Raw genomic sequence first — 24,428 nt, forward strand, 5'->3', positions numbered from 1 at the left:
GTTCAAAGAGAAAATTCACAAATAGAAACAGACAGAGAAAAAGATTTGGTTGAAGAAGACAAAACAGAATGTACAGAACCAAAAGGTGATCCAGAAGTTGCCCCATTATATATTAAAGGGCTCCTGCCTGTCTTTGCACAAGTATTTCATGGATCCATGTTGATATCAGTCAGGTAATTAGTGACTTTTTTTTTTCTTATATGAAGGAATACAATAAATTTCTAAATTTAACTTATTTTCAAAATATTCTCATGTGTTTTTTTTTCACCCTCTGAAGGAAAGCCAGCTTGTCACTCATCAGAAAAATGGTCCATTATATTAGTGGGCCACTTTTAGCTGAAATGAGTTGCTCAGAATTTAGCAGCCCAAATTTTGGATCATCTCTTACAGAAGTCATTGCTACAGTTCTTGACAATGAAGTAAGTTCATGTTAACTTTAACTCTTTAATTACTACATTCAACTAGAATACACCTATGTGTTTCATTACTATTCCAAATTAACTATAAATTTTAATGCTTCATGAAACTATTATAACTTTCAATGAATATATTAGTGTTTAGACTATGAAAGGTCTTGTGTAAATCTGCAATGGATTTTTTGTCTCAGTTATTCTAATTTGATGTAAAATTATATCTATGACAAAAAAAAAAAGCCCAAATTTTGTTCAGTTAAATAGGAGCCCATATCCTCCTTTTCCTTTGTTTGCATTCTGTGACAAATGGCCTCTTTCATCTGGGAAATTTCAATTGGAAGAAGCTTGAGTAAATAATCACTGTGTAAGTTTTCTAAAATATGTGATAGAGAAATATTTTAAGTTTTCACTGCAATCTCTTTTTGGAATTAATTCATTCTCTGCATAAGTTTTTTTCACTATCAGGTATTGAAGCATCTGGTTCTATGCCCATTGCATTAATGCCTGTTGCATTTCCTGATCTGTAGTAGTTGCTTATTTCAAATTTATAAAATTACTATTGCTAAACCTGAGGTATATAAAAGTTTTAAAAAGGTTATAACATTTGAAAACAGTAAAAATAAAATAAAATATTTAAAAAATAAGGAAAAATGGTAGTGGAAAATAATAACCAGATTTTCTAGGGTCATCAAATTCACACCTTAACAATATCAGTATACAGTGTTTACCTGTTGCAATTATATCTCTTATGTAGTAGCACAATTTTCCTGAATATTCTAATTTAGGTGTGAATAGGTAAATTTGGGCAATTTCTGCTTCTTCAGTAATATCCAAGATTGTTTGAGTAACAAGAACTAAAATAGTAAACATTTTTATGGAATGGATCGTTTTATTTACTCTTGTAGGAAGATGATAACGGCCATCTAATAGCATTGCAAGTGGTGCAAGACTTGATGAAGAAAGGGCAAGAAATTTATCTGGAACACTTTGCTCGCCTTGGCTTATTTAGTCGTGTACTAACCTTGGTTGGACCATTTGAAGAAGAGAAAGACAAGGAGAAGGTTTGTATTTGAAAATAATTTTTGCACAAGGCTCAAATAGTAAAATGTTATTCTGGATGCCTTACTGTACCTAGTACTAAGTTCAAATTTCAAAGAGATGAGCTTGACCTTTTCATTTATTACTGGTTGGTAAAATAAATATTATGAATATACTTGGTTGATTCTAGAGAAAATTAATTTCATCTCACAAAAATAGAAGACATTAATTTTTAATATTTTGTTTCAGGAGGAGGAGGAACCAGTTATTGAAGATGCTAAAGAAATTCTACCAGGCAAGCCTTATCACTGGAAAGATTGGAGTATAGTTCGAGGACGTGATTGTCTGTATCTTTGGAGTGATGCTGCTGCCTTAGAATTATCTAATGGAAGTAATGGGTGGTTTCGTTTCATATTGGATAGTAAACTTGCTACTATGTATTCCAGTGGAAGTCCAGAAGGAGGTTCTGATAGTTCTGGTAGGGCTTTGTTTTACTTTTTTCTTTTCCTGTTGCTATTTCATCAGTTTGGTTTTTATATCAATTAGCAAATATATTTCACTAATCTTTTTAACTTCTACAGAAAACCGAGGCGAATTTGTTGAAAAGTTGCAAAAAGCTCGTAGTCAAATTCGTTCAGGGACAATGAGCCAACCAATTGTATCAAAGCCTGACGCTGCCAGCTTGATTGTTGGTAATTGGGTGTTGATGTGCAAGAAAACTGGAGAAATGCAAATTCATAACTCCGATGGCCAACAGGTAAATGTTTGCTGAAAATCTATTAATTCAAAGTTTAAATTACTTTTTATCTACTTCCCATCTTCAGATTTTTACATAAGTGGAATGATAGTTGATAATGCCAGATTAAATAGTTGCCTTTTAGCATCTAGTCAATTCTGTGTTCAAATATCACCATACCAGTAAAGACTGGGGTTGATAAAATCAACTACAATACTTTTAAATTTCTATTGTGTTGTACTAGAGAATAAAAGGTGAACTTATGATTTTAAGTTAAAGTGGTTTAAATTTCAGCTTAAAAGCATTTCACCATTTGTATAGGACCCATCAAATTTTGTGCCTTATTTTTTTTTTCTTTTTCCTGTTTTAATGAAAGTTTTTCTTTTTTCCTTCTTCTTTCAAACAGCAATCCACATTGTTAGGAGAAGATCTGCCAGGATTTATTTTCGTTTCCAATAGAGGAACCAGACATTCTTTTACTGCTGAAACCACATTAGGTCCAGAATTTGCAGTTGGATGGGGTGGCAAGAAAAGTAAAAAGTCCAGGACAAAAATTGATGCTTTAAGAATGAAAGTAATTATACTTTAAGTATCTAATTTGGATTGTTTAAAATTTTTCTTTTACACAATTATTTTGATATTTTCTCAAATAACTTTGGAAGGAGTTAGTTGATAACAATTTTGGATATTGCTATTGGGGAAACTGAATTCAATGAAGCTGGGTTAAATTTAATACTTGTCTAAACACACAAATTGAAATAACTCAAAATTGAATTTGCAAACTTTAATCTTTAATTTAAAAATTTTTTCACTTGTAATTTAGTCTTGCTTCTCCAATAACCTATACTTCAAAAAATTCTTGCTTTGTATTTTATTTTTTCCACCATACCATGATGTTTTATACATGGTACATAAACTGCATAATTTTGAATTGACATGATTTAATTAAACCTTGTTTACTATTACACATTTTGTACTACATAAAATGGTGTTTTCTATTTTTAGGTAAGGACCTTAGCCAGGGAGCTATATGAGCAATACTTTAGAGTAGCTGAAGCTTCTCCTCGTAGCATTGTGGCTCGAATTAAAAACATTGTGCATCGACTTGAAGCTTCATATGCTAAACAGATCAGTCAAATAAAAGTAAGTAGCTTCCTTCACTTGTAAAACTGATAGACTATGACAATTTTTAACACATCTAAAATCTGTTATATGATAAACATTAACCCTTTAACATTTAAACTGGCCATATCTGGTCCAGATATTTTACCTGTTTAGTGTTCAAACCAGTCAGATCCAACCTCTTACACCTACAGTGTCATTCTAAAAATAATCACATTATTGAAATCTCGAAACTGAGATAATATTGATCCAAAACATTGTGATTAAATAAGCATTATATTTTGACAGAATAATTTGAAAGTATATCACTTAATGCATAAATTTATTACAAACATTACTTACGCATTTTCTCTGCTTTTCTATTTTAGTCCCCTACAGGTGAAGTGGAATGGGAGGAAGACATGCATGCTGCTCTGGAAGAATTAACAGCATTATTAAAAGATGAGCACACAGTTTCTTCTTTCGAACTTTCAAGCAGTGGATTAGTCCAAACCTTGCTGAACATCTTAAATAATGTAATTGTTTCTTCTTTAGTATTTTTAGATATATGAAGTTGCTTATTTTAAATACTAGAATTACTGCTTTTATGTTTTTGTTTTTGTTTTGTTTTGTTTTGTTTTCTTACATCCTGGTAACTAAATTTTCTAAAATAGCTACCATCAAATACTTATTCCATATGACATACAGTTGAGAAGTTAAATGCTATGTCTTAACTAAATTTAACACCTGGTTTGAAAAGTTGAATGATTTAGTCACTACAGTCAACTGGTTTTGTCTTAAACACAAGACTTCCAATATACTGATTTATAAGGATGAGATTGTGAAATTCATGACTTTATAAAAGACATTAGTAAAGAAAGTTAAGTAGCCTAAACTGGAAATCAAGTTTAACTCCATGATTGTTTTGTATATATACTTATAATAGTGTAATTGACAAATCATTGAGCAAGTTATTGTTTTGAATTCAAGTCTTGAATTTGCATTAGTATCTTATGAGATACTAATATGAATTGCTAAAAGTACACAATATATAAAGTGTTGAGTTTATGGTGAACTTTTATTTAAAATATGGCCAGAAAGATAAGTAAAAGACTACCATTCTTGATTGCCATTTGAAATCCATAAGTTCAACTTGTTATAGGCAACATTTTGTGACAAGCTTGTCTTCTAATCTTAAAATTTTGCTTACATTTGCTTAATGCTATAAAAACTGAAGTTAAATATTAGCTTTATAAACACCTATAGTTCATAAGTGATTATAATAATATTACCCTTCTGATTGGAAATATGAAGCATGCCCTTTATTATTTTCAACTAGATTAGTTCATTTTTTTTTTCTCTTTTTCTCTTGCAGAATGTTGAAGATATGCAAACTAGAGCTAGCATGAAAAGAACAAATGAAAGAATAAAACTATTCAAAAGAATATTTCAGAAAAGAGAAGGGTGAGTACTTGAGCACTTCACGACTCAACAAAACTGTCATGATTGTAGATCCAATTAAATTCAGTACTAGTAGAATATCAGAAGAATGTTTGATACAACTAGCATTTTAACTGTTTTATCTTTTAAATATTTTCCAGAGGTTTTAATCCAGCTGTTGCTCTTGTTAAAAAGCTTGTGGCTGTTTTAGAATCCATTGAAAAACTCCCTGTCTACAGTTATGATCTTCCTGGGTCTGGTTATGGTTTACAGGTAAGTTATTTTTTCTTTCTTTTTTTTCTTACTGGGTCTGGAGCAAGGGACAGGCCCTCCTAGACCAGTGGGATTGATACTATTAATGTCCCTCTTTGTAAGTCAACATCTACAAGAATGATAGGAGTTTAGACAGATCAAGAGGGTTGATGTTCGAGGAAGGAAGAATTGGGTGTCGTGATTAGTGAAAGTGCTAAGTGCAATGAGTCATGTGAGAAGGGACAAGTGGTGTGAGAATGTTTGAGTGGAGATGGCATGAACCCAGCCAGTAGTTCAAAGGAGCTGAAGCAATTATAGATGTGGTAGAAAAGCTAGGAGGAAACAGAACACCTGTCTGTGAGCCATTTGTAAGGGACTTTATCCAATTTGATGAGTGGCTCTATTCTGGATATGCCTAGGGTGTGTGTGTGTGCAGCACTTACAAACACTTCAGATGTGAGAGCAACATGCCACTGAATATTACCTAAGCTTTTGTAGAGTACTAATTAATAATTGTTAGAGACTGAAATATATTTTGGCTCTGAAGAGAAGGGCCAGTCAGTGTCGAAGATGTGCTTTTGCCAGAAGAGATTCTACCCACTAATTGTACTGCATTGATGTTTTCTTGATATTGGTAGCATTCATGTTTATGTAGCCAATCAAAATTTAGTTGAATAATGACTTACGATTTATGTCTGCTATTTATCCCTTCTATTTTAGATCCTTACTCGTCGGCTTAGATTTCGATTAGAGCGGGCTGCTGGTGAAACTGGTTTAATTGATCGCTCAAACCGTACTCTAAAAATGGAACCCCTTACAACAATTTCTGCACTTGAAAGATATCTTTTGAAGATGGTAAGAATATATTACAAATTTACAAACATTTCTTTGTAATCAAATGTAAACACAATTTTTTTATGTAAGAAATCATCTAATGAAACGTAATTTATAAAGTCATTCCAATTTGAGTTCCTAATTAACTATTATAATGAAGTTGCTTATAAATATTCTTTTGGACTCTTTAGGTTGCCAAGCAGTGGTATGATTATGAACGATCAACCTTTACTTTTGTTAAAAAATTGAAAGAACCAGGCACATCAATAACATTTACTCATCAGCGGGACTTTGATGAAAATGGTCTAATTTATTGGATCGGCACTAATGCTAAGTAATTAATTTGTTTTTTATTCAAGTCTGAAAGTAATTTTGATGTTTTAAATCATTACAAAATTCAAAAGATTTCTTAAAATATTGTTAGCTATTTTATTTCTAGCCAGAATATATAGGCCAAGGACTTTGCTAGTATATGTGTAAGATGAATTTTAATTTTTTTTTCTCTTTTTAATTTCAATGATGTATTAAAAAGGATATTTGGAATAACTTAACAAAACATATTTCACATAAATATATTAGAATTTCTATTATAGGTATCTTCAGTAAAATTTTAATATTTTCAAAATCACTATCTAAAGTCATTTGGACTAAATAACAGAATTAATGTATTAGAGATGATTATGCACATTTGCTGAATTTCAGTTTGCTTGAGTACATATAAAGCATGTGTAAAGGTAGTCCATCAATGTTTAAAAAAAATTATAAAGAGAAATTCAAGTTTGGAGAATTTGAAAGGTTTGCTGGTATTTCTTAAAGCTTTGGCTTGTTTCCTCTGTGTAGCCCTGAAGCCTAATTGATAGATAGTGCTGCCTACTTGCTAAGTTTTTAAAGAAATGTTCTAATAAACTCTATGGATATGGGTGGTGTGAACATAGTAGCACAACTCAAAAAATATGTTAGTGTCATAATATTAGGAAAAGAATCTGAAATGTTCATCCATGCCCCAGTAACTGATTATCTTCTGTAGCCTCCAAATACCCTTTTTGACAAAAATATCCAAATTTCATCTAAGCATGTAGACGTTCAGGAGTTCTCCTTTCCTCTTTTGTTATATATATATTGAGTAGTGCTTGTTTTTCCAGTTTGCATGTGGAAAATTTTCGAAAATAAATGGCAAATTATTTTGATTTGATGTAAAAACTGATTGGATCTTGTTTCTTCCAAAAACATTAAAATCTCATTTTGTATTTCATTCTATTTCGTCTGTTGAACAGTCTTCTGGTCTTCTTTACCATCAAGTGACACTGTTAATTTGTGTTTGCTATCAGAAATAGATATATCCGATTCCAAATTGTGATAATTGTTGCATTTTTCACTTACTGCTGTTGCCTCTTCCTTTCAAAATCCCTGCTAAGTTCAGTAATTACAAAAATAGAGATAGTACCTCTGAGGAATAGGCTGGCTGTTGTAGGAACAAGCAAATAAATAATTAAAAAAGCAAAGTTTAGAGTAGACAAAATTAATGTTCAAATGATGTGGACTATACAAAAAATTTACTTGCTGAAATCTATCACTGGAATAGTAACAAGGCTTCTTAAAAAAACTGTTCATATAGAAAATAATAAATACTTAGGTTGTTAGATTGATGAGAGACAGGTTAAATAACTTTTTTTGTTTAATCTGATTTTTTTTCACCCCAGGTAAATAAATTTTATTAATTGTTGAAAACTTTACCAGATCGTTTGAAAATTTATATTGTTTACATTTATTAGGTGTGATCTCTGTAAAATATGCTAAGCCTGCTATCTAAAGGAAATCTTGTTTTAATATAGAACTGCTTATGAATGGGTGAATCCAGCCCAGTATGGATTAGTGTGTGTAACATCGTCTGAAGGAAGAAATCTTCCTTATGGAAAACTGGAGGACATACTAAGCAGGGACTCTTCTGCTATCAACTGCCATACAAACGATGATAAGTAAATATTCTTTTATTCTTTTACTTGTTTCAGTCATTTGACTGTAACCATTCTGGTGCATTGCCTTGAAAAGTTTTTGTTGAAGAAATCGACCGTAGGACTTATTCTTTGTAAGCCTAGTACTTATTTTATCGGTCTCTTTTGCCGAACTGCTAAGTTACGAGGATATAAACACACCAACATTGGTTGGACATGCACACACATACATATATCTGATGTGCTTCTTTCAGTTTCCACCCACCAAATCCACTCTAGTCTTTGCTCAGCCTAAGATTATAGAAGACACTTGTGCAAAGTGCCACACAGTGAAACAATCTGGAACCATGTGGTTGGGAAGCAAGCTTCTTACCACACAGCTATTTGAAATTTTTTTTAAACTTTGTCCGTAATGTAACTTTATAAAATTGTTAGTGCGAATTTAATTCCTTATAAATTTTAATAAGTGTTTTGTTTTGTCGTTAACTTTGTTAATTATTTGAAGTCACTTCTGTACCTAAAAATTATTTTTTTAAATTTATGTTGGGTTTCTTGCAGGAAAGCGTCCTTTGCAATAGATCTTGGTGTATGGATTATACCGAATTGTTATACTCTACGGCATGCAAGAGGATATGGAAGGTGAGTGTCTACAAACTATTGTAAATTTCAGTACAATATATATATCACTGATCTGTCTGATATTAATTCATTTTTGCTTATAACATTAATTAGGCAGTAAATTGGAAGAAGAATTAGTATTAGATGAAACTCTTCTTTCAAGCTTTTTTTTTTTTCCCCCTCCATCCCAAATTTCTCTGGATTTATGCTTTCTGAATGCAGTATTGGACCGGTTGAAGCATTAAAACCTCAGATGAGATGCCTTGTGGTATTTGTTTTGGCTCTTTGTATATGGAGTTCAAATTTTGCCATTGTTGGCTTGAATGATAAATTTGGTTGGCCACTCAGGTTATCACTGTCTAAATACCTTTAACAGAGTTCACTGTGCTGCAAACATTAAGAACAAGTCGCCAGTTTGAGGATACCTTCTTGCCTTCATTCTCACCAATCTTAGTTAGGGGTCCTGTGAAGTGTTAGGAGCACTCCTTTCTCCCCTATATAAAGTAATAAAAAAAATTAGGCTTTTTTTTTTTCCACTGTCATGGAAATTCTTTTTAATTTCTTATATATTTACTCTAAAAAAAATTTTATTTATTGCTTTAAAATTCTTTATTTTAGATCAGCTTTGAGGAATTGGCAATTTCAAGTTTCAAAGGATGGTCAGAACTGGCTAACTTTGTACAATCATGTTGATGATTGCTCTTTAAATGAACCTGGGTAAGACTACTTTCTTAATTTACTTCCTTTTAACAAACTGATTTTTTTCTTTGTAATATATATATATATATATACATATATAAAAAAATTCAAAATTGTGGGTGTAATGTTTTAATTGATTATTAGAATTTTTTTTTATGTTCTATTATGAAATTGACAGACTAATGTTCATAGAGAATTCAGACCTTTGTTGTACAGGTGATTAGATTGATTGAAACCAAATTTTAACTTTAAATTAACTTGCATCAATTTTAACAAAACTAAAATGTGTAAATAGGTTTGAAAAAAGCATCTGCAATATCTGCACATTTGAGCTAAGACCTCTGTTGTCTATCACGTCAGAAATAAATGTAACTACAAAACTTTGAAAATGAGATGAAGTAAAAGCTGTAGGATATGTAACAATTTCTGTATGAACATCATTAGTGAGTGATTAATTCTGTTACCATACAGTGTGATGTTACTCTATCACTTAAAAGTAATAATTTTATTTTTAATTTAAAAGATTAAACTTTAAATGTGAAAGTTACATTATTGGTATGGGCTAATAAGGTAATAAAACAGATATTGATGATTTTTGGCAAGAAAAAGGTAGAGATATTATATTCAAAATCGTATTATACAATAATAATTTTCTCTTGTATAATTTTTAGATCTACTGCATCTTGGCCAATTGAATGTCCCACTGAAGAAACTCAGGGCTGGAGATACATCAGACTTCAACAAACTGGTAAAAATGCCAGTGGCCAAACACACTATCTTTCACTCTCTGGTTTTGAAATTTATGGTAAAGTGACTGGTGTTTGTGATGACATAGGTAAGTACATATGTATCTAGAGAAGCAATTGGCTTAATAAACAAAAAATATATAAACTGCTAAGTTGTTTGAAATTGCAATCAGATAATTTCTGTTGAATATTAAAGTGTTAGTTTTTTTTTTTTTTTTTTTTTCAAGTATTACTTTTATATTCCTGTTTATCAAGAACTATTGGTTGATTTAATTTCCATTCCTATTGTTGAATATCCTTTCTTGAATGATATATCAGTGACTTAGGGAAAAGATTTGTTTTAATCTTTATTCACTCTGTTTATTACTTAAGGCAAAGCTGCTAGAGAAGCAGAGGCTAATCTAAGACGTCAACGACGCTTTATCAAATGTCAAGTGCTTCGGCAAATACAGCAAGGTGCTCGTGTAGTACGTGGCATGGACTGGAAATGGCGAGATCAAGATGGAAATCCTCCTGGTGAAGGATTTGTAACTGGAGAATTGCACAATGGTTAGTATTGTGATATTTTACTCTCATGAAAAATGTTAATATAACTACAAAATTACAGTTTCTAACTTCTAAGTTTTTTAATATGGGAGAAGAATGATTAGAACAGGAACTTAGTACAATAGGATGGTATTAAGACTAAATATAAATTTTTAAATATCTACTTTTTGTTTGGCTTAAAACTTTTTCATCTTCACTTTTCTTTTTGACTAACAGTAATTTTATAAATCTGATGTGATGATGGTGATATAGTTAAAAATAATTTCCTCTGCTCGTTTGAAGAGTTTGGATATTTTGATACATTTTGCTTTCTTTTTACAAGTAGCTATAAAGTTAGTTATGTAATTTGTTAATGTCAGTGTGATTATGAACTTATTTTCCATTCCTTTATATTTAAAGCCTTACCTCTGTGTGTGTATTTGTATTAACTAGTTTTCTGTTTTTTGAAATGTAAAAATTTTGATCCATTTGCATTAATTTAGCAGCGTTATTGTAATTTCTATACTTATTAATGTTTAAATTTTGTTTTTTAATATTTAGGCTGGGTAGATGTGACATGGGACTTTGGTGGTTCCAATTCTTACCGAATGGGAGCTGAAGGAAAATTTGATTTACAGCTAGCTCCTTCATATGATCCTGAAAAGGTGAGAATCCCAAAGTTAGACTCTGCACCACAAACTGTCAAACCAAGAACCGGTTCAACATTCATGGATAAAGTAAAGGTATTTTTTTTTTTAATAATTAGAATAAAATTATGAAATTGATGCATTCGGTTTATGAGAATTAACCTGTCAGTATGCATTATGCATCATTTACATTTGTAGTCTATTACCATTGAATACTGAAATTTAGGGGTTTGCTTCAACAAAAGTCGCTCTTCTATGTGTTTTATCACTAACACCTGAGACTTCTTGGAAAAAAATACCCATTCTTTCATATTCTAATTAGTGCTAGAATTTTTTAGATTAGGACCGGTCATTATTTGAGTTAGATCTTTCAAACAGTTGATACAAAGGCTTAAGCACAGTCCACAAGTTATGCAAGTATGGTGGTCTTTTTTTTTTTTTTTTTGTTATGGACATTTTGTCCTAAAATTTAGTACTTAGTTTTTGTTTCTTTTTTAGATAGAAATTGAACAAGTTCAGTGATTAAAAATACTCTTCTTTCTGTTCTAATTGTCCAATCCAGGTGAGCATTACCAATCGGAAAAGTAACTCTACTCCCAGCCTCAGTGAAGTGTCAGAAAATCGAGCATCTGTTGCAAGTACAGAACAGGCTTCATCAGCAGAAAATCTATCATCGGCCTTAAAAAATGTAAGTTACTTGTCTATTGTTTGCACTCTCTAACATTTGTTAGTTTTTATGTAGCTCTGAAATATAAACTAGGGTTGTATATTTTCTAGATTGGCTTCAGGTTATTTGAATCAAATTTCTGGTTTCCTTAAAGCCTGTTTTGTTAAACAAACTGAATTCTTTTCCTCCTCATATTTGATTGAACGAATCTTAACAGCCTTTCTAGCAGTGATTATACAATGCCAGCTTCTTTCAAATTCACCTTTCTAAGGGTTGATAATACTTTTACCAGTGTTGCTTAATCTAATCGTTTCTTATTGGCAAATACCATTTCAAAACTTTTGCACAATTTTTCTCCATTCATTCTTATGTACAAAATCTGATAAATATCTATGTATGAGCTAAGCTTTTATAAATGTTTTTTTTTTTTGTTCTTTTTTGGTTCATTTGAATAGTTTTTGTTCAAAATATGCAGCAAATTTGTTCTTGACAGTTCATATGGTGCACTTGAATGTTGTAGGACAACTTGAAATTTACTATAGTTCTTAATGCATCCATTTATTGTGCTGTGTAAACTTTGTAAACCCACTTTCATCATTTTAACATCTACTTTTTTCTGCTTGCATGGGTCAGATGGAATTTATTAAGACAAATTTTTTTATGGCTCTGCTGTCAGTCCTCACTTGTTTCCAAGCAAGACAATATTTCCTACTGATTGGACATATTTATATAGAAGATTGGAAACAAATGACATTGCTTGTATGACAGTGACACCTGTTTACGACTATTATGCAATGTCATGGTGAGGCAAGGAAGCATACACAGTGGGCTGCTTTCAATTTCCATCTACCAAATCCATTCACAAGGCTTGGGCATTTATAGTAGTACACATCTGCCCAAAGTGGCACACTGTGGGACTGAACCTGAAATCGTGTTGGGAAGTAAACCTAGGCCATACCTTTCTCTACATGCATGTATAGGTGTGGAAGCTTGCTTCCAAACCAAATGGTTCTGGGTTCAGTTCTATTGTGTGGCACCTTGGGCAAGTCTCTTCTACTATAGCCTCGGGCCGACCAAAGTCTTGTGAGTGAAATTGACAGACGGAAATTGAAAGAACCCTGTCGTGTGTTTTTGTGTAAGATAATTTGGCCCCTTTTATCAAACTGCTAAGTTTAGAAGAAATAAACAAACTGATAGAATAAGTACCAAGCTTAAAAATTAAAAAATTAAGTCCTGGAGTTAATTTGTTCAGCCAAAACCCTTCAAAGTAGTGTCCCAGTGGGGCCTCAATCCAATGACTGGAACAAGTAAAATACATATATACCAAATGCTGCGATGGTCCTTACTATATTTGAATATTGTCTTTGGCTTCATAAATAGAAATGATTCCTACCAAGTTTCAACATTATCCTGCTCTGAAAAGCCCATTATTTTGTGGAAATGCTGAAAATCTTTCTGCTGTGAATTTCATTGCAGACTTTAAAAACTAGTATGTTGAATTATGGATTTAAGACCTACATAGTAACCTTTGCTATGTCGTAAATTTGTGTAAACTTGTTGCCATCTTACATGTAACCTATTCAGTAGATATATAAGTAGGGTAAATTATTTAACTATCTCTCTGTAGATTGGAAAAATTGAACAGCCTTAATTAATTTTTGAACTTTATTGGGGTCTCATCAGAGGTGTTGACATCATTTGACTAACTCCTCAGAAGTAATCAGCCAGTCTATTTATATATTCAATACATCCTCTGGCTTCAAAACTGGAGCAATTAATTTGCATACTTCAAATATTAAACAGTAATATCTGCAGGTTGTCAACAGGGATCTCAGTCCACACTGTATTAGGGTATGACATGTAATCTATGCAGTACATATATAAACAGAGCAAATTTAACTATTTCTCTGTTGGTTATTCCTATCTATTAAATTACAGTACATACAAAATATGGGTCCCTGTTTTCCCTTGTGGTGGGGTAACAGATGTTTCTACAATTAATTTGATGTCAAATGGTATCTCATGTCTTAGTACAATTCAAACTGTATTTCATCCATTATAAATCTATTTACTTTGCAATAGTTCTCTTATCATTTACCTGTTTCGGTCATTGGACTACACCACTTGACTGGTTTTATCAACCCCAGTAATTATTTTCCCAAAGCCTGGTATTTAGTTTAATTGCTGAGTTACAGAGATGTAAACAAACCAACACCAGCTGTCAAGTAGTATGGGGGGGAAAAAAGACACACGGACGACATATACATGTAGATGTGACAAGCTTATTTTAGTTTCCGTCTACCAAATACATCCAAGGTACCACATAGTGGGACTGAACCCAGAACCATGATGGTTGGGGTAACAGAATTACTCCAGTTGATGTTCCAATCATTTCAGATAAAACTTTTCATAATATTCCTGATTATATGTTAATTTTTTATTCTTTTTGAAAATTCCAAAAGAATTCCTTTTCAGCTTCAGTTGTTTTATCTCTTTGGTTTTGTAGCTCAATGACCATTCTGTCTTTTTGTTTCATTTTTACTTTTTATTTATATTGTTTTTTTATTTAACCCTTTAGCATTTAAACCCAGCCATATCCAACCTAAATATTCTGCCTGTTTTCTCTTCAATCTGACCAGATCCAGCCTCTCATATCTACCCTACAATGTCATTCTAAATCTAAACAATCACATCATCAAAATCTCAAAACTATGAGATAATGCATGATTGATTCAAAAGAATGTGAATAAATAAGCATTACATTTGACAAAATAACCTGAATGCTAAAGGGTTAAATCAGCTATATCCAGCCCAGATATTCTGCCAGTTTTATTGCCAAACTGGCCAGATCCAGCCTCTCACACCTACCCTGCAATATCATTCTAAAAATAAACAATCATCTTTGAAATCTCAAAAGCTGTGATAATTCAGGATTAATTTTATAAAATGTGAATTTATAATATATTTGACAAAATTTGAATGCTAAAGGGTTACGCCATTTTCTTTTTTCTTTTTTTTTCTTTCTTTTTTTGTACAACCCTGCTTCATCAAAAAGTACCATTGTTTCATCTCATTTGAATCTTTGGTCATGTATTCCTGATCGTTGTTGCTTTATTTTCTCAATCCCATTTTGAATATCTACAATGATTGCAAATTTATGCATAATATCAAATCCTTTTGCAAACTATGCAGTGGCTGAATAGAGGTGAAAATCAAAGTAAAATGCCTCTGGAAGAGGCAACAGTTTGAAGTGGAGTTTACTGTTTAGTAATGTTTCATAACAACCTGTTCTCTTTTACAGCTCAATCTGACTCTGTATTGCAACCTATGTAGCTTGTCATAGCCTACTTCTAGTTTCAAATAACTTCTCTCTTTAACATTAAAAAAAAGCCTAACTTTTCTATTTCGTATTGAATCCTTATCATACAGCAGATGTGTTCAGTTAATTATTAGCAGCATTTTTTCCTTATGTACACTAACTACATCTTTTCATTTTGCTAAAGACATACTTGTACCCCAGAATGTTCTAAATTTTCATGTAATTTGCAAATCAATCCTTGTTTTGGATTGCTTTTTGATTTCCCACATAATTTGTTAGTAATAAAAACATAGTTGTAATTAAAAAAAGAAATTTGAAATCTCAATTGTCAGCATAGATTTTTTTCATTCTTTTTCTACTTAGGAATGCATTGACGGATTTTTTTTTTTTTATAATTGTGCATGAATGTATTTAGTTTTGATACATTTTGAATTGTACTGTTACAGATTTTGACAATTCACTCTGCTGCTTTTAATCCTGAATGCTTCATTTCTTTATTTGGCTGGTAAAAACTTTCTGGAAAGTTCTCAAGCTGTGTTGAAATTTAAAACTCAGTGCAATTCAAAGCAGAATTAATATTGTATTAATTTGCTTTTGAAGCAAGCCTTAAAAATTCAAGAGTGTAAATAGTTTAAAAGAAAATTTTTTTTTTTTTCCAATGAAATCTAGGAAAATATGAATTTGAAAAGTAATTTATCGTTAGGTTACTAGAATAGCAGAAACTTAGTGCTATGCTAAATGTACAGTAATATTTATCTTTCGGTTTTAGTTCAATTCCTGTTGAGAATAGTCAAATACATACCAGAATGACTACTATTTCTTACAAATCTGATTTTCATCTTTGGAATTTTTTTTGAATTTTTAATTCTGACAAAACTTAATTTATGAAAATCTATATATTTGTTCATTAAATTATTTGGTACATCAAGATTCAATGTCGAAATAATTTTGATTTCCAAATAATCAAAAGTCTTTGCTTGCTGCAAACAAACATTTTATATAATAATTTGAAATTAAACCACTCTTATTAGTCAAGTTTTGGTACTGGTTTTGTCAAGATGTTTAAGCCTTATTTTTAAGTCTTCCCTCCTCTTCAGAATGTTGTTTGGCGATATCTTTTAAACTACTTATTTAGACATCTAACCTTTTTGGCCTTCAAGGTTGACTATCATCAACAAGACAGAATTCTGTAAAATAGAGGGATCAAATTATATTCCTCTAGACATTTTTTTGAGGATTTTTCAGTTTTTATGAAATATCTTCCACAATGTTTTCTCTTAAATAAATGAAGCTTTAAAGGCATATTCTGAGATTTCCCAATTGTTCTCTTTATTGTTACAGTTATTAGAAGGTCTACGAGGTTGTCCAGATCCTTTTTATTCAATGATGCATTTATCTCCACATCCATCATCACACGTCATAAGGGGCAATACCCTGGAGACTCATCAGTCTGTATCACCCACTCCTACTTGCAGCAACTACTTGGGGGTGAGCATAAAGATTTTGAAAATGTTTCCCTGTGTGTTTGTGCGTGTGCATGCCTTTGTGTGTGTGTGTGTGTACATGGATAAGTTTTTGTTTTTTTTTTAAATTCAAAAATGTTAATCTTACAACATTTTCAAAATTCTCAGTTTAGTATTATGTCCTTATTACTATTTTCCAGAACTTGTTCTGCAACAAAGAAATTGTTTTGTCTTTTAATCCTTTCGTTGCTATATTCCTATCTGAAATACACACCTATGTGTTTCAATGAAATTCTAAAATAATCGTGAATTTAGACTTGTTTCATAAAACAACTTGAATTTTTTTTTTTTTTTTTCTTTTATTAATCAACATATCAATATGATTTTTAGACACAATTTAACTAAAGGTTCTTAACAAAACCTATTTCATAATTTTTGTCTCAAAGTGGAACTAATTACAGGTAAATACAGGTAAATTCAACAAAATATTAAATCATTTAAATTTTGTTTAAACATTAGGATGGAAAATGAGTTATTAGCTAATATTCAATGAGTATACAACAAAATTTTAATATGAAAGAATTGTGCAAATTACTGGATTATATATCAGTTGAACTTAATGCACATAAGACAAATGGAACATAAACTTCAAGCAGAAAGAAATATGTGTACCAAGTAAAACAATGAAATACTAGAATTTGTCTTTGAAGAAAACTAGGAAATGAAATACATTTCATCAACTAAATGAAATAAACTCACATACATATATATATACATAAATACATATATTCACAATACAAAGTGATCAAAATTTGCCACACATCTTACAGGTAAATAAAAAAAATTAAAATAGGTAAAGGTGAAAAAATATAAATCAGTTATACACATTTTAAAATTCTTTTGTATCTGTTGTACTGTTGTCAGAATTGTTTCACTTCAGGAAATAGAAATATTCGATTTGTAATCACACACATAGTATACATAGTTTGTGTACACACTGTATTAACTTAGATTTTTCTGTCTTTTGAAAATACTTGGAATTTAAACTTGCTGCTTGACAACATGAAACTAGAATCCAGTTTGAAAAAATAAATATCCAAAACTTTGCAGTGCTCAGATATCCTGTAAAATAATAAGTGTAACTCAATTGTTTATACAATGAAATCATGTGTCTTCACAAATGTACTACTGAGATTAGCACTGGAATTCTCATTTAAATACGACTAGCTTATTTTGGCTGTTTTCAATTAGGTTGATATTATTCATCAATAAAATTCTCAGTTGGCTACGGCCACCTTGGTATTGAAAGGGTTAAGAAAGATTTGGTTCAAAAAATTCAATCTTGTGTTGAACATGGTCTTTAACCAAGCAATTTTATAGAAATGAATTAAATTTCTGAAATTATATTCATTTGGAAAAATGCTCTTGAATTTTTATCATTGGGCTTGTTTGTATATACAGATTAAATTTCTGTGCAATTTCATTCATTTGAAAATACTCTTGAATTTTTGTCATTAGGCATGTATATACAAATTATGAAAAATTAAATTTTACTTTTATATAAAAATATATTTGTAAAACTCGATGATTTACTCAAATTTTATGATGAATAATTTGTATAACACATTCCATTTCCTTTTCAAAAATTGCAGGCACTAAGACTTTTATTTAACAAGAAATTGAATTTTGTAACACAATAAGCTATGAATTCAAACACTATTTATTCATCAGGACAAATGTGTTTTAGGTTTTAATTTTCAATAATTTTCATTTGAAAGTGTTTAACTAGTTTTGAGTTTTCAGTTAAAATATTTTACTTTCTTCTGGCCTAATGTTTGTTTCCTGTAAGAATGTTTGTTTTCAATGTACAAGATTCAAGAAATTATGCATAATATTACAAATAACATTCAGTGAAAAATTAAGACACTTTTAGTTCAGGCTTTTGGATATTCCACTTAATAATTAGATTTTATAAATAACTTAAAAGCTGCACTCTATGCAGACTTTTAAGTTATCTCATGCAGAGGACTAATTGGGCTTGGGGCATAAAGTTAAAGAGAGCTAAATAGCGTGATTATAATGTGTCTATAATGACTATATGCCCCAGTAGTATTTGGTCAGAGGTTACGGGTGGATGAAAATTAATTCTGTAAGGTAATCATTCTATTGCTCCAGTCCCAAGTTGAATCCCAACTGTTGGCCAATTTGTCCCAAAGTTCTTATCTCAGAATAAAATTAATGAAGCAAATGTCATTTATCTCCCCCTTGATCTCTGTCATCTGATAAATGCCAACCAAGATGATGTGAATCAGCAAAAAAAGATACATTTCATATTGCTGAGTAGAATTTTAAGAGTAAACAACTTATGTTGAACTTTTACAATTCGTGTAATAAAATGTTTGGCATTTGGGGAAAATGTATTTTTAAGAATTGATATTCATTTGTAAGTACATATAAATGGATTTAAGCTGGAGAATTACCTCAAGTTTGTGAGAATTAATGTTTTATATTATAAAGTGTCAGTTTAAAATATTTTCTCAGATTTTAAAAACATAAATATTAAGTTTTCAATTTAAAGAAAGCTATCAGTATATAACAGTTTGACTGACTAGTAATAATTAAACATCAGTTATTTTACATATTTCTGAAGTTAACTTTTGAATGAGAAAAATGTACTGGACTTCCTAATCATTTCTGAAAAGTGCATCCTGATGCAGCAATTGTGTCATTTGTTAATACACTAAGAAACTATTTTTCTTTCCAGAAGTATCGGCTATTTTTTTCTATTAATTAACCATTGTTATTACATTTAATATCTGGTTACACTATACATACACACAAAATCTTACATGTTATTTAAAACACCAAAAACATAGTTACTGTGAATGTCACTGCCAACAATATACTTAGTAAAAAGAATAGATTTTGAGATCTGGTTAACTCATACTAGCTTAGTTTCAAATAGATTTTTCTTATATACTCTTTATAATATTTAACATTTACAACACTTAAAAGTAGATTTAACCTCACTCATTAACAATTTTGGTTCCTCTCTCTCTCTCTTTCCTCTTGTAATTATTTGTTGTTGTTTTTTCTCCTCACATGCACAACAAACGTTACTAAACTTTTTTTTTTTTAAATATTTCATGATTATTTTTTCAGCTGTAATTGAACTTACTTAATTCATGCAAAATTTCTTGAATAATTATGTTCAAGAAATATTAAATTAACCTAAATTCAGTTTTGGGAGATGAAATTTACAGATTTAACACCATTAAGCATGCTAAAGATGTTATTGTTTATTATTACCATGTATATTCATATATTTCCCCATGCAGGTTTGAAATTAATAATTCCCTTCAATTATCTTCTATTTCCAATAAGTTTTTCCATTTTACTTGCACCATTTTTTAAAATTAATTTCATCTTGATTATCATGAAGTAAATCTCTAATCAAACCTCTAATGAACCAAATTTTTATTACTTTTTGTAGCTAACTTGCAAATGATCCTTTATTTGCATCCAGAGTTGTTAAATGCCTATTCTTGCATGTTTGTCATTCTGTAAGTTTTTTTTTTTTTTTTTAGAACAGACAGAAATAGAATCTTTATAACAATTTTGTGAATACAAATATTAATTTTATAACTTGGGTTTTTCAAATGAAATTACTTACAATTATGCAAGCTCTTTTTGCAAAACAATACTTTCATATGTTATGTGCATTGAAATTTGTAATTAGATGTTTTTGATGAACATTGGTTTGTTGTTAAACCTGTTTACTAGAAAATTAATGGAATAAGATCATTTGCCGTAGCTGCTCTTCCTCATCATTTATAAATACTAGTTAGTGCAAGTGTCTTAATAGTTTTTCAGTGTTTTAAATGTAGCAGCTAAATTGTCTTGGTTGATTTTTATTACATACAATTTGGGGCCATATTAACCCTTTTGAAATAGTGTTTTGGTATGTGTAGCCAAAAAGACTTTTTTTTTTTTTCCTGTTGAGATTGAAATTGATGGGTGCTTGTAGAAAACAAAGAATAAAGTGCCTAATACTATTTTATTAGTAAAACTATATATACGACATAGTTTCATATTATATCAACTGACAGACGATCCCTGATAAGCTATTACACTTCAAAACGTTTATTTCATCAGACCAATGCGTTGGCCTCAAAGTCCTTTCAGCTTGTATCACTTGGACCAATCAATCAGCCCAGGTGTCGCAAGAGGGTTGAGTCTTACAATTCAAATGGTCATAGGTTAGTCCACATTACTCTATAAGGAGAATGGGACCGCTTTCTCTGGTGTATATATTCCTCTCTGGACAGTGTGCCAGTCTGACAGAATTACTCATTTTTACCAGCTGAATGGACTGGAGCAACGTGAAATAAAGTGTCTTGCTCAAGAAACCACAATCTTAATGATCATGAGTTCAACACCCTAACCACTAAGCCATACACCTCCATAAGGTCATAGCTTGAACACTAATTACAATTGAAGCTGATGTACTTGAATATCCTACTTCACTTATCTACGATTTATTAGCAACTTGATTTACTACCACTATAATAGATAGTGAAAATTAAAGCTTGCTTGCTTGTGCAACAGGTAGCACAGATATTATATAATAATTTTGTTCTATTCATTGAAGCTTTGTAATCAAAACAAAAATAGCTGTTATCATCACATTTAAATGGTTCAAAATTTTAAAGTTTGATATCCTATAATATAAAAGTATTCTGTAATTGTAATATTAGCAAAATGTTTCATTTTAGAATAATATCAAACATTTAAAATATGAGACCACTTTTGCATGTATTGATATAAATGTCTATGTTATTTCTGTTTGGTTTTGTAACTTTTATAACTATTTCCTACTTGTCCTTAGATAAAATTGTAATTAAGCTGGTCATTGATCGCAAAGCATTGTTCATCAATATATTTGAAGTATGTTGCAGGTAGCAGCAACCTAAAGCAATGTAATTTTGAGGTGGTTGATACTTATTTTGATTTTTATCTTTCTATTCTGGCAATAAAAATAACATACTTATTATTGAAGAATTGACAAATGTTTCACCAAGAATGTGGCAATCTAATGCAACTTTTTTGTCTCCAGTAATGCAACAAGCAAATTTTTATTTGAGAAAGAAAATTCAGTTTTTTTTTTTTTTCAAATTAAGAATCGACATGTTTTTTCCACCTTTAGTATTCAGTTTATATAAAGGGGGGGGGGGATTGATTCACATAAAATATTAAACTTTAATTCTAAATTTTAATAAAGAGACTTATTGTGCTTACTCATGTACAAATTTCTCTTGTCATACAGAATTGTTTGTACATACTTTGCTTTTTTTCTTTTCTTTAAAGGCTGCGCAACAGTTAGCTGATAGTGTTGTGAATTTGGCAAGCAATGATGCTATTGTCATGGTTACAGTTGATCCTAGTGAAGAAGGTTCAGCAAATGGCAACAATGCACAAGAATCTACTCCTGTTGTTCGTTGGGAGCCGTGTCCTTCAGATTATCTTGAAGGCGCTACAGGTGGTGGTGATAATGTAGTTGGGTTAGCAACATCTAAAGTTGAAAAACGTAGGGGTAAGCTGCTTTAATTTTCTGTAGCATTTTTCACTTTTATCTTCAACATTTTATGGATTAATACAAATCGGTGGAATTCTGCTTCAAGTACGCCATAGAACACCTCATAATTTTGGAAAAAAATTTGGGGAATTTTCATAAAATTTTTGCAAATTTGTGTTCTAGACAAGAATTCATATGATTATGCAACCCCTACCTTCCCCCAAAAGATTTTTATCTCATGACCATCTGATATTCTTTTCATTTGTTTGTTAGTCTGACATGTTGATGTTTTTCAATCTTTCTCCCCATAAACAGATTTAATGATCCATTGCTGGGATTTAAGCCAAAGATTCAGACTGTCCATACGTTAAACTGATGTAAAAAAAAAAAATTGAAAAATCAGAAATTTTTTTTTCATAGTCATGTGAATTCCTGTGTGTAGAATACGAATTCAAAATAATTTTCTGAAAATTCCAAAATATATATTAAAAAAAAAAAAGTTATGAGGGGTTTTAAATGGTGTGCTTAAAGCAGAATTCCACCCACAAATCTATTACAGATTACATGAAGCAAAAATTAAATGTTTAATTGATTTCTTTGGGGAAAATGTTTTTTTACAGTTTTATAGATTACATTAAACTATTCTCATTAAATATTACATATCCTGACTTTGTTTTCTAAGCTTATGCACTTCTAAATTGAAAATGATTATCAGCTGTTGGTTGAATCTTGGATACTTCATCAGTAATGTTTTTATTTTTTTTTTAATTTGAAATATTTTATATAAGGTACAGAAGTTGGAATTGATGGAAGCCACAACATAGTTCCAATGAGAGAGCAAAAGCGACTCTTTCGAACTGAGGCCAGGAAGTTACATGAAACACAAAATTCTCGTAGCTCGCCAACTAATCCTATGAGTGTAAGTGTTCCAAATCTTCCCACTTCTTTGGAACCTGGTGCTAACTCTATGGAATCTTTTGCTGTTGTTGTAAGAAGAAATCTTACAAATGAAACCAGTAACATGGCTAGTTCTACAGCCAACAATGGTGGTTTAGTCCGCCTAGCTGCTTTTGCCAACACACCTAGTAAGTACCCATTATTTGTATTTCTCAGTTTATTTTTAGGTTTCATAATTGTTGTAAAATCAAATTCATTAATCATTTATAAAAAGTTATATATTAAAGCGAATGCTTTTGAATCTACAAGTGCAGATTGGCATAACTCAGAAAATATAAGGGTTATATTGTTTCAAGGAAATGTTATCATTAGTAGATTTTAAAATATTTGAGCTTTATTTTTAAATAGGAATATGGAATTTAAATTTTTATTTGATATTTGTGCTTTTTTTTCCTTTTTTTTTTGTTACTGATTTGGCATTTATTACTGCCGTTTCTTATAAGTTTTTATATAAATTTTTCTCAATTCATTTGGCTGACAACTGAAATCCCTACTTGTAGTGGCTTACTGGTTAGATACTATTCAGATTTGTATACAATCAAGTGTAAGATATTTAATATTCAATTCTCCTAATAGCAAGTGTTTTTAATGTAGTTCTAACATTTCATTTATACTGTTTATTCCTTTTTTTTTTTTTTTTGCTTTAGGTAACCTACTAAGTGCTCAAAGCTTTCCTAACCTAACTAGTACACCATCCACTACATCTAGCACTTTGACAACAGCTCAAACAATGACCAACATGACTTTAAGCCAGGCACTTACTCGCAGTTTACCGTCAACTTCAAGTGAAAGTGATAATGAATTTTTGGAAAGCTGCCAAGCAAATGCCTTGTTAGCAGATCTTGATGATGAATTGATGCCTGATATAGAAAATGATGGTGATGAAAATGATGATGAAAATGAAGATGATGATTTTGATGATGTTGTGATGGTGAGCAGCTACTTTCAAGCATATTGAATTCTTTTAACTATCCACCTAGATCAATCACGTTTTGTATGTGAGGGATATAGTTGAATAAATAAATGGCTTTTATTAATATGCTGCTATTCATCCAATTGAATGAAATAAAAGTTACTTGAAAATAGCAGGATTTTGATACGATACTGACAATTATTAGACAGGAGGCATAAAACACTATTATAATCATAAAACATAGTTTGTAAGCTTTCAGTTCCTTTTCAATTTACTAAATACAGTAATACCTCACCTTATGAGAACCCACTTTTCAAGACCCCAGGTTTACGAGTTTTGTTTTTCAAGCACAATATTCAAATTTTGAACGAAGTACAAAAGTTTCTACTACCATAACAAATGCTTCTGTGTGTTACCATGAAATTTATAGAAAGCAAAAAAAAGTTTCTTTTAAGCAAACAACTCTAGACTTGTGTTTTAATAAAGAAATCTACAAGTCTGTCTATGAGTGCTTGTGAATCTGTGATCATGTA

The 24,428-nt window shown here is 30.8% G+C and overlaps 1 protein-coding gene across 1 annotated transcript in view; it reads left to right on the plus strand.

Moving 5' to 3' along the window:
* Positions 1-24,428, plus strand: part of LOC106883594 (E3 ubiquitin-protein ligase HECTD1) — a 78,851-nt gene that overhangs the window by 39,844 nt on the left and 14,579 nt on the right. The window contains exons 10-32 of the mRNA XM_014934671.2: positions 9-173; positions 278-419; positions 1,319-1,474; positions 1,701-1,929; positions 2,033-2,208; positions 2,594-2,761; positions 3,193-3,330; positions 3,678-3,824; positions 4,664-4,752; positions 4,890-5,001; positions 5,701-5,835; positions 6,006-6,148; positions 7,647-7,790; positions 8,325-8,405; positions 9,003-9,101; positions 9,755-9,918; positions 10,202-10,378; positions 10,916-11,097; positions 11,564-11,689; positions 16,329-16,475; positions 21,818-22,043; positions 22,814-23,110; positions 23,630-23,913. Of these exons, the coding sequence (XP_014790157.1) occupies positions 9-173; positions 278-419; positions 1,319-1,474; positions 1,701-1,929; positions 2,033-2,208; positions 2,594-2,761; positions 3,193-3,330; positions 3,678-3,824; positions 4,664-4,752; positions 4,890-5,001; positions 5,701-5,835; positions 6,006-6,148; positions 7,647-7,790; positions 8,325-8,405; positions 9,003-9,101; positions 9,755-9,918; positions 10,202-10,378; positions 10,916-11,097; positions 11,564-11,689; positions 16,329-16,475; positions 21,818-22,043; positions 22,814-23,110; positions 23,630-23,913 (3,727 nt within the window). The remainder of the gene's footprint in view (positions 1-8; positions 174-277; positions 420-1,318; positions 1,475-1,700; positions 1,930-2,032; positions 2,209-2,593; positions 2,762-3,192; positions 3,331-3,677; positions 3,825-4,663; positions 4,753-4,889; positions 5,002-5,700; positions 5,836-6,005; positions 6,149-7,646; positions 7,791-8,324; positions 8,406-9,002; positions 9,102-9,754; positions 9,919-10,201; positions 10,379-10,915; positions 11,098-11,563; positions 11,690-16,328; positions 16,476-21,817; positions 22,044-22,813; positions 23,111-23,629; positions 23,914-24,428) is intronic.

This window comes from Octopus bimaculoides, chromosome 16, assembly GCF_001194135.2.
Source record: "Octopus bimaculoides isolate UCB-OBI-ISO-001 chromosome 16, ASM119413v2, whole genome shotgun sequence".
Taxonomy (NCBI): Eukaryota; Metazoa; Mollusca; class Cephalopoda; order Octopoda; family Octopodidae; genus Octopus; species Octopus bimaculoides.